This window comes from Rhinatrema bivittatum, chromosome 2 (genome assembly GCF_901001135.1).
Source record: "Rhinatrema bivittatum chromosome 2, aRhiBiv1.1, whole genome shotgun sequence".
In the NCBI taxonomy this organism is placed as follows: domain Eukaryota; kingdom Metazoa; phylum Chordata; class Amphibia; order Gymnophiona; family Rhinatrematidae; genus Rhinatrema; species Rhinatrema bivittatum.
This window is the reverse complement of record NC_042616.1, coordinates 238,878,095-238,894,374: the sequence shown is the minus strand read 5'-3', so window position 1 is coordinate 238,894,374 and position 16,280 is coordinate 238,878,095. Positions and strand designations below refer to the sequence as shown.

Genomic DNA, 16,280 nt, shown 5'->3' with positions numbered 1-16,280 from the left:
GGGAAACAAGTTGGGGAAGGGGGGAGAGTGTATATTGTATGTGTAGGGGAAGAATGGCTGAAGGGGAGAGAGAAAGGGTAGAGACTTTTATTTATACAAGTGTGCTCCTGAGAAGCAAAGTTGGCCACATCAAAGGGGAACCGTTCTCTCCTCCTATCCCCCACCCACCAGGCCAGCTGTGTTATTGGAGTGGGGCATGCTGAGGGCATGAGTAACTTTGGCCTGCGATGGTTCTGGCTCTCACATTGAAATCTTTGGTTCAGTGTGCTGCGGCAGTCAAAAAAGCAAACAATGTTGGGAATTATTAGAAAGGGAATGGTGAATAAAACGGAAAATGTCATAATGCCTCTGTATCGCTCCATGGTGAGAACGCACCTTGAATACTGTGTACAATTCTGGTCGCTGCATCTCAGTAAAAATATAATTGCGATGGAGAAGGTACAGAGAAGGGCTACCAAAATGATAAGGGGAATGGAACAGCTCCCCTATGAGGAAAGACTAAAGAGGTTAGGACTTTTCAGCTTGGAGAAGAGATGGCTGAGGGGGGATATGATAAGAGGTGGAGGATCAGGAATGGGAGGTACCCCCGGGACCACTCGCACCCGGACCGGCCCCTGTGGCTCCAGAGTCGGAGGAGCTGGCGGTGGGGCTGGTCGTGGGAGTTTCGCCAGCAGGGGATCTGGGGAAAGGTCCTCCTCCTCCTGCAAGCTGGCCAAGTAAGATTTGTGCAGGAGAAGCACAAACTCAGAGGAAAAACGGGGCCTAGCCTTGCCGGGGGGGGGGTTAGGGACCTCATCCTGGGGCAGCACTGGGCTCAAATCGGGTGGAAACTCCGAAAAATTTGGGTCCTCAGCACCTGGCAGCCCCGAATCAGGAGCTGTCGAAACACCCAAGTTGGCTGCCGTTCCTGCAGTCTGCCGACCCGGGAATGGCTGAGCCATGCAGTGAGGAACGCGACATCAGGCTGAATTTACAAGCGCTGCCAAGGAGGGACCCTCCTCACCCGGCAGACACACAGAGCAGAGCCCCTCGCCCAATAGGCACGTCGAGGGCTCACCACAAGCAGTGCAGGCATGTGAACGCGGCATCCTCACTGAAGAGGAGCCGCGATCTGTAATTAAAAACAGCTGAGAAGAAAAAAATTTAGCTGCCGGCAGGAGCGGAGGCAGAGGAATGAATCCCGCATGCTCCTCTGCACTAAAGAGTGTGGCTGCCGGCTTATGGATTTAATTTACTTAGGTCTTTTTTTTTTCCCTTTTACAATTTTTTTTTTTAAACTGAGGGGAAGGGAAAACCTTCCCAGTGCAGGGAAGAAAAAGAGGAGCGCTGAGCCCCCAAGGCAGCCAGAGAAGGGGGGGGGGGGGGGTGAGGGACTGGACCACCAGTTTCACCCCTCACACCGAGGAAGCAAAATAGGACTTAGGCTATGTCAAACACAAGGGGCCAAGCCCCCTTAAGCCCACAAGAGCCAGGAGCATCTGTGAAAGAAGAGACAGGCAGAGTCTGTCACAAACAAAATAATTTTTTTTTTTTTTTTTTAAACAATACTAGAAATAATTTTTTTTTTAACTACTTGCTTGATCCTTAGAGAGAAAGAAAGCAATAGGAAAAAACAAGTGCTGACTAGCCGAGATCAGGGAACTGCAGGGTGAGCTGATCCCTCTGCTAGAGACAGACAAATACTGAAGGGCTGCGGGGTAGGCTCTGTCCTGATATAGGATACGCTTTCAGTTTTGGTCTGTCTTCATCTGCTGGACAGGAGGCTCAATCCACGGTCTGGACTGATCCGGGTACGTACAGGGAAAGGCCAAATTACAACAAAATTGGTTGAAAATGTTTATTTGATTGAGTTCCACATTTGTACATTTCCTGTATATGACAAGATTTCTGCACCAAAATGCTTCTCAAGAAGCCTTTCCTAATTTGGCCATATGGAAATTTGAAACAAGAAACAAGTAAAGCTCCATAGACAACATCAGGTGTACTGAAGCATAAAACTCAATGGCAGAATTTATTTTGCCTATGGACACTGCTTTTGACCCGTGTTATAATATTTAACAGACTTTAGCTGAGCCCCAGGATTCTAGCACATCTGTCCTTCCATTCAGGTCCTGTGGGAGGGTCCAGCTTTTACACAGCCTCTGCACTCATGAGAGGTGAGATTCTCATCCAAAGAAGCAGGGCCCAAGATGGGCCTTTCCAAGGACAAGGTTTGATTTCAGTTTGATCAGATTACTTTGTATCTATCTACTAAATTAGGATAAAAATAAGCCCTCGCGCTCACATCAGGCCTTTATTTACACCAGCATTAGTAAATCAGCACAATCCAGTCACCCATTTCACTTTTGTTTCCTCAACCCATTCCCCAAAATACTTTGATTATGCATCAAAAGAAACAGTCATTGCAGGATGCAGATTTGTTTTGTACTGAGAGTGCTGAAAAACTCTCTACATACTTGAAATAAGAATGCTACTGTGCTACAAGCAGGGTTATGCCTTTGTACCCTCTATGAAAACCCAGCATGGCACTAGAGAACACTACAAGCAAAGTCTAGCACATAACAGATATATTTTTCAGTTATATTCTCTTGTGAAGATGTTGATTTAAAGCTGTTAATTTGATATGAACTAAAATGTCATGGAAGAGAACTTTGAAGGCTAGATCCAACAAGTATTCTTCCATGAAAGTGGCTGTACAAACAGGAATACAAGTTGTAATCTTCTATTGTAAAGTTATGAATAAGCTGTCCAAAGAGACTGCATTTCCACCCAGGTACAGAATTTTGCCCTCATGATCTTGTAGATAATTTTTACAGCAAATATCTTACGATATGTTAGTAACAGAAATCCCCCACCCCCCCCCTTTATCTTCCTTTGTAATGGAAATGTATTTATTTTGTCTGCTATACATTTTCAGACAGGATAATTCCTGGGACGATGTAGCTCATGCAATGTTCCACAAGAGCTGGTTCTGTGTGGTAGCATTCAACAGCGTCTGCACCAATTCCTTTTACAAATTAATGGGTGAACTGTCGGTTGGCCTCTCAAGCAGAAAACAAACAGGAAAAATCAATTAGGTAGATGAAAGCATTAGATGGACAGGCCTGTCTGAACTGGGATAAGCAGAGCTCTCAGTCACAAGTAGAACTTGCTTACAAGTGCCATTTCTGATGGAACTAGTTTAGCCAGTGTCACCCTAAAGCTCCAAGCTCTTCGCTCAGGAAGACAGGGGTTTTAATGCCTGTTTAACAGATTTTTCCTTAAAGAAAATAGACTTCGCTATTTGTGTTTGTTTATATTCCATCCTTCTACAGCAGCTGTGATATGTGCCAACCAATGCAGGCATCCAGCTTTATATCCCAAGGAAAAAATACAAACAAACAGATTCACAGTGCAGCAGCTGCTCTTTAAAACAAATGGCAGCATCAAATACTGCTACAGCAGCTTGATTCCTGACCTACTTGTTATAAATAAGGGCTACGCCACTGCAGTTCTTGATATGGGAGGAGGCAAAAATTTAGATATGCCCAAAACAAGTCTGAAAGAATTATTTTTATTCTGACTTTTGTTGCACATCTTGCATCTCTGTTCGAGTAGTTAGCTACCTGCACAACTTAAATTATAGCCATATGTAAAACAAGCTGAAATTTGGGGCACATATGCTGAAGAATGAAGAAAAGGGGTTGATGATGGGCTACTAATGATGCTGAAACCAGTTCTGACCCCACAGCCATTTTCACTTTCAGGATATGAATATGCATGATATAAAGGTGCATACAGGAGACCCAGTACATACAAATTTAGTTGATAGTCTTTTTTTTACTTTTCTAGAATTCCATCTTCAGAGCCTCTCCTCCCCCCAGGCAGCTGAAGGGACAGACGCTGGCCTGAGGAGTTGGTGGTGCACCCTCAGCAGTACTCGTTGACCAGCAGGTGGTTGTCCTCTCTCCCTAGACCTAGACATCGCTGCAGTACCTCCAGGCCTAGCTCTCTGAAACAACTGAATCCCTCCAGTTGGTGGCTTGGTTTTAAAATATCACATGAAAAGAGTCAGCCTGACCCATTTGGAATTATTCTAAAGTACCAGCATCGAGGATGGAAAAATGTGAAACACTGTTCTTAAAATGGATACTATTCAACATATATAATTATGCAGTGTGAAGCAGACACCTAAAGGAGCATTAAATAATACATGCTTAAAAGGAACTAGTCAGACAAGTTGGATGCTTAACAAGTCTAGATAAGGCCCTAGCATTTCTGCTTATGCCTGTGAAAGTTTGAAATTCTTTCACTATGGTAGCATCAACCTTATCTTTTCTTTCAAGTTTATTTTCTAATTTGATGCTCCAGCTTACAGTGTTTCATAATGACCAGAGCAGCTACGCCTGCCACACGATGTGGTGGATTTTTCTGATCCATTGTTGCCAGTACAACATTGCTTGGGCCCTTTTTTCCACCTTATGCAGTACTGATGCCGCCAGCACACTGAGTTTTACTATTTAATACCTTCAGACCAGTAAAATAAGGGAACCGGTCTGGCCTATCTTATGGAATATAGCACAGTCTTTTCAGTGCTAACTGCACTTGCTCAAGGCCCAGTAGGGGCTTGTAAAAAGGCTTTTTCCAAAACCACGAAGCCACAATTGTCTGACTTTATGGTGAAGTAAATAAATAACAAGTAGTAAACACTAATTGAAATTAAACGGATCCGCTCATGGTGCCATCACAAGCTGTTGCTCTTCTTGCTTTATTGGAATGTTCAAGTTTTGTGGCTAAAATTCTTCACAAGCAGCTTTCTCTCTTCTCTTCAACGTTTCCAAGTACTTCCTCCTCTTATCTGTTACAGAATAAGCCTGAGGAAGTCCTAGTATAGTGCAGCTTAGAGCAAAATCTACATGTTTCTCATCTTGGCCATGAGTTCATCCAGGCTTTGCTCCGATTCTTCTACGGTTTCCCCTGCTGGCAATTCAGCTTCCTGTAGGAAAATGAGAATTAAGTTTTGTTGCCTTTAATCTACAGCTATGTGTGTGGTTTTTTTTTATAAGTCTGCATGACAAAGTAGCCAGAGAGGTACCATACAAAAGAAGAAACTTTAGGTATACATGGCTTGCTGATTGAGGCTTTACCAACAGAAGACAAAAGCCATTTAGTATATGAACTTTAGCTCAAAACAGATAAAAATACACTCTGTGCACAAGGGCTTCAAACTATGGGGCCTATTCTATTCGGTCTCTACAGGAAAAATGCTTTGTACAGCTGGGCCTAAGCTTGTTATTCAATAAAACCCAGCATTAACACACTCCAGCTATTTATCACATCATAATAGTCGTCAAATGCTGCCATGATTTGCATTGCTGCTGACCTGGGCTTACTTAAAGTGTATTAACAACTTGCAGGTCGATACAGTAAAGTGTGCTCCGTCGGAGCGCACTGTCAGCCTGCTCTGGACGCGTGTTTTCCCTTACCCCTTATTCAGTAAGGGGAGGAAAACACGCGGCCCACCCGCGGCACCTAATAGCGCCCTCAACATGCAAATGCATGTTGATGGCCCTATTAGGTATGCGCGCGCGATCCAGTAAGTAAAATGTGCAGCCAAGCCGCACATTTTACTCTAAGAAATTAGCGCCGACCCAAAGGTCGGCGCTAATTTCTTCCAGCGCCAGGAAAGTGCACAGAAAAGCAGTAAAAACTGCTTTTCTGTGCACCCTCCGACTTAATATCATAGCGATATTAAGTCGGAGGTCCCCAAAAGTAAAAAAAAGTAAAAAAAAAAAAAAAATTTTGAATTCGGCCCGCGGCTGTCGGGCCGAAAACCGGACGCTCAATTTTGCCGGCGTCCGGTTTCCGAGCCCGTGGCTGTCAGCGGGCTCGAGAACCGACGCCGGCAAAATTGAGCGTCGGCTGTCAAACCCGCTGACAGCTGCCGCTCCTGACAAAAAGGAGGCGCTAGGGACGCGCTAGTGTCCCTAGCGCCTCCTTTTCCCCGTTTTTCCCGCGTCACCTCATTTAAATACTGAATCGCCCGCACCGGCGAGGGGCCGGTGCGGGCGCCGGGAGAGCGGGCGTTCGTCCGCTCTCCCGCGGTCTTACAGTATCGACTTGTTGGTTAGCTCATGTTGAAATGCCCCCAGCCCTGTCTCTCCAAAGATACATAGTGCTACCCTTAAAAAAGGAGAAATCTTTGGAAAAAGTAATTAGCATTGGGGTGGATGCATGCTAAAGAGAGATTTGGCTCCTCCAGCTTACTACGGTGTGTATAGAAAGGCTGCATGCCCTGCTGCAGCCCTCCGGTAGGCTCAGCCCATGGTAGTTAGAGGATAACTGGAATGCCATGCCCTTGCAAGGATCCCAAACCACAAAGAAAATAACTTTAATTTAAAAAATATTTTTCCTTCTGCAGGGTAAAGAGCAGGCAGGGTATTTAAAATTAACTACCATGAATCTGCAAGTTGAAGTGCATTCATATCATCTACTGTAGAAAGGAAAATTGGTTCTTACCTGCTAATTTTCGTTCCTGTGGTACCATGGATCAGTCCAGACTGCTGGGTTTTGCCTTCCTTCCAGCAGATGGAGACAGAGAAAAACTTCAAGAGTGCCCCCCTCTTAAGTTGATATGCTACCTGCAGCTCCTTAGTATAAACAGTCTCCAAGCCAATAATAAACTTTACGAAACAAAAGGCATGTCAAGTGAAGGACCTTCCCTGTACGTACCAGGATCAGTCCAGGACACCTGGGTTGTGACTCCGCACCAGTAGATGGAGACAGAGCAAGAGCTGTCGGGCTCACCCATATATGGTCACACTCCTGTCACAGCCCCCCAGTCTTACTCTGTCTCCAGTAGATGGTGCAGGTTTGGTCACAGCCCTGGTCCCTGGGGGTTTTGGCTGTTCCCTGGGGTTTTCCTTTTGGTTGTTAAGGTTCAGGTTCTTTTCTTTAATTGGAATTTGATTGGTATTTAAAAAAAAAAAAAAAAGTTAGGAATTTTTCCTCTTGAGAGGATACATCCCCGCTGGTCCTGCCTCCCAGGGGGGTTTGGAAGGTTCTGAGGGGACCATCCCCCCCTGGTTGAGACCGCTGCTAGGGTCGAGGACCCGCCTAGGGAAGTAGCAGCGTCGGGGGTGACACCGGGGAGCCCGGTTCACTCACCCCTGCTGCAACAGGACCGTGGACAGCGGCGGTTTTTCTTTACAAAAAAAAAAAAAAAAAGTGTTTGACTGTTTTTGTTTGTGCCGCGGCTTCTCCTTCGCGCCGGCTCCCCGTTTCTTCAGGGGGGGGGCCGTCTTCGTCGCTGCCCGCGCCGTTTTTCGATTTCATTTTAAAGGGACCTTCCTCCCATCGGGGCCGCATGCTGAGGGGATCCGTCTGCCGCGCGTGCTGCTCGGCGCGTTCTCGTCTCTCCCGGGACAGCGTCTGTGCGTCTTGTGCCACCGGGGGCGAAGGTTCGTCGGGGGTCTCTCAGGAGGGCCGATCCCGGGCGCCGCATTCGCCGCCTCGCGATTCCGCTGCTGCTGACGGCCCGGGGGACCCGTTCCCGCTTAGCGCGGGAACGGCAGCCATTTTGGCCACAGTCAGGGAAGCCACGCGGGTGGCAGTCGCAAATGGCGGCTTGCCTTCCGCGCTTTCGCCACAACGACGTCCCTCGGGGAAAGCCCCTGGAGAGGCCCGGTCCCAAGAGGGGTCCGGGCCTGAAGAGGAAACTGCAGGCTCTGGGTCCTCCTGCTCATCTGATTTTGCGCTACTTTTGCGCAAAATTTTAAAGTATAAACGGAGCAAAAGGAGGCCAAGGAAAGTGAAGGGATCCAGCAGTTCAGCTGTATCCCGGAAGAGGAGATCTTAGGCGGTCTCTGAGAGCGACGCAACGCGGCGGAAGCGCCCTGTGCGAGGAATGCCGCAGGACACGGACTCTGATTCTACCTCCCATGAGGAAGATGACCTGGCCGCAGAGCCCCTGGGGGGGGCCGGCGATGCAACGGATGGGAGTCCTTCTCAACCGGGAGCGGGGAAAGGTATGCCGGCCGTCGAGGGTGATGACCCAACGGTGGTGCGGTTGTTCCGCAGAGAGGAACTAACCCCGCTTATTCCAGCTATCCTCCAGGAACTGGGGGTTGAAGCGCTGCCGGTGGTACCCCGGCAGGCAGCGAACATGGATCCGGTACTGCTGGGTCTCACGGGTCCAGCAGTAGCTTTCCCCTGTCTGTTTACGGCTTCGGATATCTTGTTCCGGGAGTGGGACACTCCGGAGTTGGGCCTAAAGGTCAGTAAAGCTATGGACAGGCTCTACCCGTTGCCTGAGGATGCGCTGGAACTTCTCCGACTACCGAAGGTGGATGCTGCGGTGTCCGCCGTGACAAAGAAGTCAATTCCGGTTACAGGAGCTACGGCCCTCAAGGATATACAGGACAGAAAGCTGGAGGTGCAGCTGAAGAAAATCTTCGAAGTTTCAGCATTGGGGGTCCGGGCAGCCATCTGCAGTAACTTCGCAATGCGGGCCAGTTTGAGATGGGCTCAGGTCCTCCAGGCTAATGCAGGTCTCTCGGAAGCGGAGGCCAAACAAGCAGATCGGCTGGAGGCTGCAATAGCGTATAGTGCCGATGCCCTACATGACCTCCTTCGTACTTCGGCCAGGTCCATGGTCTCGGCAGTGTCGGCCCGTCGGCTTCTCTGGCTCCGGAATTGGGCCGCGGATGGCTCGTCCAAGGCTTCGGAGAGAGAGCATCTTGGGGTGCTGCTGTTTAAAGGGAAATTATTGTTTGGCAAGGAGATGGACGATTTGATGTTGTCTCTTGGCGAGAACAGAGCTTTCAGGTTGCCTGAGGATAGGGTCAGAGCCCGATCCTCCTTCTCCAACCGAGCCCGTTTCCGTGGTAGCAGGAGGTCACGTCCCCAGAGGTCCGCAGGTCCTTCCTATCGTTCCGGTTCCTCACGGTCGTCCTCATGGACTCAGTCCTTTCGGGGGAAGCGGTTCGGCCGTCAGGGTGGAACCCCGGGGGGCTCGACCTCCAAGGCCTCCCAATGAGATGCGGCCGGTCCATCCCTCGCTTCAGCTTCAGTCGGTGAGATGCGGCCGGTCCATCCCTCGCTTCAGCTTCAGTCGGTCGTTCCAAACGTGGGAGCTCGGCTGCAGTTGTTTGTCAAGGAATGGGCCAAGATAACTTCAGATCAGTGGGTCCTCAACGTGATAAATCACGGTTACGTGTTAGATTTTGCAAGGATTCCATTTATTTCATCGTGCCGAAGAAGGACGGTACTTCACGGCCGATTCTAGATCTCAAGGGGGTAAACAGATGCCTTCGCATTCCCCGCTTCAAATTGGAGAGGATCCGGTCGGTGATTGCCTCTGTGCACCCCGGCGAATTCCTGGAGTCCTTGGACCTCACGGAAGCGTACCATCATATCGGCATCCAGCCGTCTTACCACCGGTTCCTCAGGTTCTGCATTCTGGGCAAGCATTATCAGTTCAAGGCTCTTCCCTTCGGGCTGGCCACGGCTCCCAGGACATTCACCAAGGTGCTGGTGGTGGTTGCGGCTCACCTCCGAAGAGAGGGGTTCCTAGTACACCCCTACCTGGACGATTGGTTGATTCGGGCCAAGTCCGAGGTCCAGTGTCGACAAGCAGTCAGAGTCCTCACGCTCTTGCAGTCCCTGGGTTGGGTTGTCAACCTCAGCAAGAGTCATCTGACACCCACCCAGTCTCTGGAGTACTTGGGGGCCCTGTTCGACACGAAGAGGGGCAAGGTCTTTCTATCCAAGGACAGGGTCCTCAAGCTTCAGGGGCAGGTGTGCCGCTTGTTGTCGCTTCGGCTTCCCCTGGTATCCAATTACCTGACGGTTTTGGGTTCTATGGCTTCAACGCTAGCTTTGGTCCCCTGGGCCTTTGCTCATCTGCGTCCGTTGCAATCAGCGATGCTTTCCCGATAGAAGCCAGTGTCCGAAGAGTTTCATCTGCCACTCCCGCTCACGGCCCAGGCGCGGGCCAGTCTTCACTGGTGGCTAGAAGCGGACCACTTGACTTGCGGAGTCTCCCTGTTAGTGCCCAAGTGGACAGTAGTAACCACAGACGCCAGTCTCTCCGGCTGGGGAGCAGTCTGCCTGGGCAAGTCGGCGCAGGGCCAATGGCCCTTGGCTCAGACTCAGTGGTCCATCAATCGCCTAGAGACCAGGGCGGTTCGCCTGGCACTACAGTCTTTTCTGCCGCTTGTGCGAGGAAAAGCGGTTCGAGTGTTGTCGGACAATGCCACCACCGTGTCTTATATCAACCGTCAGGGGGGGACGAGAAGTCCACTAGTGGCGGAGAAGGCGCAGCTTCTGCTAGCCTGGGCGGAGCACCACCTCAGCAACATAGCGGCGTCTCACATCGCCTGAGTCGACAATGTTCAGGCAGACTTCCTCAGTCGTCATCATCTGGATCCCGGAGAGTGGGAATTGGCACCGGAGGCGTTTCACCTCATTTGCGAACAGTGGGGGACGCCACACATGGACCTCATGGCCACATGGCAGAATGCAAAGGCGCCCAGGTTTTACAGCCGTCGGAGAGAGAGAGGGGCCGAAGGAGTAGACGCGTTAGTTCTACCCTGGCCGCACTGCTGTATGTGTTCCCTCCTTGGCCGCTGATCGGCAAGGTTCTTCGTCGCATAGAGCTACCTCCGGCCGAAGTGATCTTGGTGGCGCCAGAGTGGCCACGACGCCCGTGGTTCGCAGATCTCATTCAGTTGTCGGTGGCATCGCCCCTTCGTCTTCAAAGGTTGGCGGGGCTTCTTCGGCAAGGCCCCGTTTGTTTGGAGGATGCGGATCACTTCTGTCTCGCGGCATGGCTTTTGAGAGGCAGCGCTTGAAGAAGAAGGGTTATTCGGATGCGGTGGTCGCCACGTTGTTGCGGGCCAGAAAGCAGTCTACTTCTATGGCCTACGTTCATGTCTGGGCAGTCTTTGATGACTGGTGTGCGGAGCGCAATGTGGATCCTATCTCGGCTCCTGTATCCGATATTCTGTCGTTTTTACAGGCTGGTTTGGCTAAAGGTCTTTCGTGTAGTTCCCTTCGGGTCCAGGTGGCAGCACTTGGATGTCTGCGTGGCAAGGGGCGGAAGGGCTCCTTGGCACTGCACCCGGACATTGCACGTTTTTTGAGGGGGGCCAAACATCTCCGTCCTCCCTTACGTCCTCCATGCCCGTCCTGGAACCTCAATTGGGTACTCTCTGCATTGTGTTCGGCTCCTTTTGAGCCCTTGAAGAGGGCAGCCCTCAAGGATCTCACGTTGAAGACGGTCTTCCTTGTCGCTATTGCCTCAGCGCGCCGTGTTTCCGAGTTGCAGGCGCTCTCATGCAGGGAACCGTTCCTAAGGATCTCGGATTCCGGGGTCTCCTTACGAACGGTCCCCTCCTTCTTGCCCAAAGTGGTTTCGGCGTTTCATTTGAACCTGTCCATTGAGCTTCCCGTTTTCAACGTCCGGGGTGCGTCGCAGTCAAGGCTGCGGGATTTGCGGAGGTTGGATGTTCGGAGGACACTTCTCCGCTATCTGGAAGTCACCAATCCGTTCCGTGTAACGGATCATCTTTTTGTTCTGTTCTCAGGTCCAAAGCGTGGGGGCATGGCTTCCCGGACGACAATTGCCCGATGGCTCAAGGAGGCCATTGGTTCTGCGTACATAGTACAAGGGAAGCCAGTGCCTGAGGGTCTCAAGGCGCATTCGACCCGGTCGCACGCTGCTTCCTGGGCGGAATCTTCTCAGGTGTCGCCCCAAGAAATTTGCAGGGCGGCTACTTGGAAGTCCTTGCATACTTTTACGCGGCATTACCGGCTAGATGTTCAGAACACTGCTGGGGGTTTTGGAGAGAGGGTACTCCGTGCGGGACTCTCTGCTTCCCACCCTCGGTAAGTTAGCTCTGGTACATCCCAGGTGTCCTGGACTGATCCTGGTACGTACAGGGAAAGGAAAATTAGTTTCTTACCTGATAATTTTCGTTCCTGTAGTACCAAGGATCAGTCCAGGATCCCGCCCGTGCTGCTCTGAGGACATGGAGAGTCCGCTCGTAGGTTTTCAGTGTTTCGGTTTTTCTGTTCTGCTTTCTCGATTGAGAGTTTTGTTCCAGTTGGGGGTTTTGTCGTTGCTCCCTGTTGGGGAGGGATCCCTCTTTTGGTTTGTGTTATCCTTTGCTACTTTGACATTACGTAAGACTGAGGGGCTGTGACAGGAGTGTGACCATATATGGGTGAGCCCGACAGCTCTTGCTCTGTCTCCATCTACTGGTGCGGAGTCACAACCCAGGTGTCCTGGACTGATCCTTGGTACTACAGGAACGAAAATTATCAGGTAAGAAACTAATTTTCCTTTGCTGCAGCACGTTCGAAACATGAACTAGGCGCAGGGGACCATCCACAGCCAGACTGACCAGGTCTGCAAACAAAGGTCTCCGGGGCCACTCCAGAGCTACCAAGATCCAAGAAATAATAACTTCTACAACCGTATTTTTCGCTCCATAAGACGCACTTTTTTCCCCCAAAAGTGGGGGGGAAAATGTCTCTGCGTCTTATGGAGTGAATATAAAAAAAACAAAAACAAAACAATTAACTTTAAAGGGTTGGGATGAGGTTTTTTTTAACTACAACCCGCCACCCTCCTGACCCCCCCCAAGACTTGCCAAAAGTCCCTGGTGGTCCAGCAGGGGTGCGGGAGTGATCTCCTGCACTCGGGCTGTCGGCTGCCAGTATTCAAAATGGCCAGCACAGACGGCCCTTTGCCCTTACTATGTCACAGGGGCCAACCAATGGCACTGGTAGCCCCTGTGACATCGTAAGGGCAAAGGCTATCGGCGCCATTTCCCCCCCCCCGCCCCCAAGAGAACGATAAACGTTTTCTGATCCGGGGAGTGGACAGAAATGGCCCTCCCCAGACCTGAAAATGAAATGGGGACCAAAAAAAATTTTATGCCCTCCCCTAATTTGCTCCATAAGACGCCCAAATACAGAGCCAGTTTAGCACACCATTATTATAATAATTATTATTCTTTTTTTTTTAATTTTCCTGCTCTGAATCCTAGGTGCGTCTTATGGTCAGGTGCGTCTTATGGAGCGAAAAATACTGTATATACAACAGAACTGACACACTGGCGTTTTCTACGTAAGATGAGGATACCTCTATACCCTCCCTTCTGAGCCTAAAAAACTGCTCATGACTGGACTTCCTAGAAACCGAAGACCCCCCAATGGGAGGGTGTCTGGACTGATCCGTGGTACTACAGGAACGAAAATTAGCAGGTAAGAACCAATTTTCCTTTCCCTGTACATACCCGGATCAGTCCAGACTGCTGGGATGTACCCAAGCTGCCCTATCTAGGGTGGGAATTGGAAAGTCCGGTTCGAATGACACTGCCTCCGAAATTAACCAGGTCCGTGGCCTGGATGTCCAGACGGTAGTGTCTTGAAAAGGTATGTAGAGACTTCCAGGTCGACGCCCTACAAATTTCTTGCAGAGAGACCAACTGACTCTCCGCCCAGGAAGCCGCCTGTCACAGAGTGGAATGAGCCTTTATACCTTCCGGAACCGCACGGCCGCAGCAAATATAAGCGGAATCAATGGCCTCTTTCAGCCAGCAGGCAATAGATGTTTTAGATGCCTTCTGGCCCTTCCTAGAGCCGCTCCACAAGACAAATAAATGATCAAAAAGCCAAAAAGAGTTTGTGACCTCCAAGTACTGCAAAAGAATCCTTCTGACATCCAAGCACCTCAATTCCCGAGCGTGAGTTGGTTCTGTTTCAGCATTAGGAAAGGCTGCCAACTCCATAGACTGATTCAAATGAAAAGCTGAAACTACCTTTGGAAGAAAGGAAGGAACCGTCCTGACAGAGTCTCCCGAATCTGAAATCCGCAAGAAAGGCTCCCGGCAAGAGAGCCTGTAACTCTTAACAATCGGCTAACAGAACAAATCGCCAGCAAAAACACCGTTTTCAGGGTCAAATCCTTTACCAACATCTTCCTAAGCGGTTCAAAAGGAGCTTCGCACAAGACTTAGGACTAAATTAAGACTCCCGGAAGGACACACTTGGCGAACTGGAGGATTTAAATGCTTCACTCCACGAAGGAAACAGACTATGTCGGGATGAGCCGCCAGGGTAGCTCCCTGAAACTTGCCTCTTGAGATACCCCAAGGGCTGCCACCTGAACCCTAACAGAATTAAACGACAAGCCCTTAGTGAGGCCTTTCTGCAAGGCCAGGATTTCTGCCACAGAGGCCTGACGAAGAAGAACTCTCTGCTCCTCACACCAGGATTCGGAAACTTTCCAAACCCGGACATAAGTTAAAAACGTAAATGTCTTGTGAGCCCGAGTTGAAATGATGTCCTCCTGGTAGCCTTTACTCCTTAGCCGCCTCCGTTCAAAAGCCAGGCCACTAGACAAAAGCGATCCGCCTTGTCAAAAAATATAGGACCTTGCTGCAGCACGTTCGGAACATGAACCAGGCGCAGGGGGACCATCCACAGCCAGACTGACCAGGTCTGCAAACAAAGGTCTCCGGGGCCACTCCAGAGCTACCAAGATCACTGGACCAGGATGAATCTCTATTCTCCAAAGAACTTTTCCTATGAGAGGCCGTGGAGGAAACACAAAGTAGGACTGATTTTGGCCACGGGAGAACCAGGGCATCGACCCCCTCCATTACGTGCTCCCTCCGGCGGCTGAAAAAAACGCGGGGCCTTGGCATTTTTGAACGTCGCCATCAGGTCCAGATGGGAAACCCCCCCACCTGCAAGAGATGAGCTGCATGGCCTTGTCTGAGAGCTCCCACTTTCCAGGGTCTAGCCTCTGATGACTTAGAAAATCCGCCTGCACATTGTCGATCCCTGCTGTGTATGATACGGCTAGAACGGACAGATGCTGCTCCGCCCAGACCATCAGCTGAGCTGCCTCCGCGGTCACCAAGCGACTCTTGGTCCCACCCTAACGGTTGATGTAAGCCACTGCCGTTGCTTTTTCCAATAGGATTTGCACCGCCTGTTTGCTCAAAAGCGGGAGGAAACTCTGTAGCGCCAAGCAACCGCTCTCGTCTCAAAGCGATTGATCGACCATGCTGCCTCCTCCGGAGACCACTGACCCTGGACCAAATGAGTGACACACAGCCCCCCCCATCCGACAAGACTGGCATCCTTCGTCACAATCACCCACTGAGGCAACTCGAGATCTACTCCACGTGCCAAGTGATCCTGCTCCATCCACCAGCTGAGACTGGACCTGGCAGACTCAGTGAGTGGTAAAAGAACTTGAAACTCTTCCGACATAGGATCCCACCGGGACAACAATACCCTCTGCAAGAGTCTCATATGGGCAAATGCCCACGGAACCAGTTCCAGAGTGGACGCCATGGACCCCAGAACCTGTAAGTAATCCCAGACTCTGGAAACCGGTGTCCTCAGAAGATGCTGTACTTGAGATCGTAGTTTGGTGGCCCTTTCATCTGGAAGGAAGATCTTGCCAAAACGGTTAAACTGGGGTCCTAAGAAGTCCAGGATCTGAGATGGCTGTAGATGACTCTTGGCCTGGTTGACCACCCATCCCAGGGACTAGGCGATGCACCACTACAGCTACCGCCTGCCGGCAGAGTGCCTCCAATTTTGCCCGAATGAGCCAATCATCCAAGTACAGGTGAACTAGAACCCCTTTCTTGCGAAGAGCCACTGCCACCACCACCATTACCTTGGTGAAAGTACGCGGAGCCGTTGCCAGGCCGAAAGGAAGGGCGCAGAATTGGAAATGCAGTCCCAGGGTCATGAAGTGAAGAAATTTCTGATGGTCCCACCATATACCTATGTGCAGATACGCTTCTGTCAGATCCAGAGAAGTCAGGAACTCCCCCTTATGCACTGCTGCGATAACCGAGCGCAAGGTCTCCATCCGGAGATGTGGGATCTTGAGGGCCCTGTTCACCTTCTTCAGATCCAGAATGGGACGGAAGGACCCGTCCTTCGGCACCATAAATTAAATGGAGTAACGTCCCTTCCCCCGAGAGGGACCGGAACAATAGCCCCCAGGGAGATCAGCTGGTGAATGGTCTGACGGACTATAAGTTGTTTCGCCGGAGGACCACATGAAGATACCAGAAAAAGGTCTCGGAGAGGGTGAGCAAATTCTAAAGCATAACCGTGAACGATGATACCGAGCACCCACTTGTCTGAGGTTATCTTGGCCCATTCCTCGAAGAAAAGGGAGAGTTGCCCCCCGATGACCGGCACGGAGGAATGGGCCAGCTGCCACTCATTGTGAAGATTTTGCCACGAGGGCTCCTTAGCCA

The 16,280-nt window shown here is 50.5% G+C and overlaps 1 protein-coding gene across 2 annotated transcripts in view; it reads right to left on the bottom strand.

Annotated features, from left to right (window-relative positions):
* Positions 1 to 1,823: 1,823 nt before the first annotated feature.
* UBA5 (ubiquitin like modifier activating enzyme 5) overlaps positions 1,824 to 16,280 on the bottom strand; it is a 36,431-nt gene continuing 21,974 nt past the window's right edge. For both annotated transcript variants that reach the window (XM_029589312.1, XM_029589311.1), the window contains exon 12: positions 1,824 to 4,975. In XM_029589312.1, the coding sequence (XP_029445172.1) occupies positions 4,892 to 4,975 (84 nt within the window). In that variant the 3' untranslated portion in view covers positions 1,824 to 4,891. The remainder of the gene's footprint in view (positions 4,976 to 16,280) is intronic.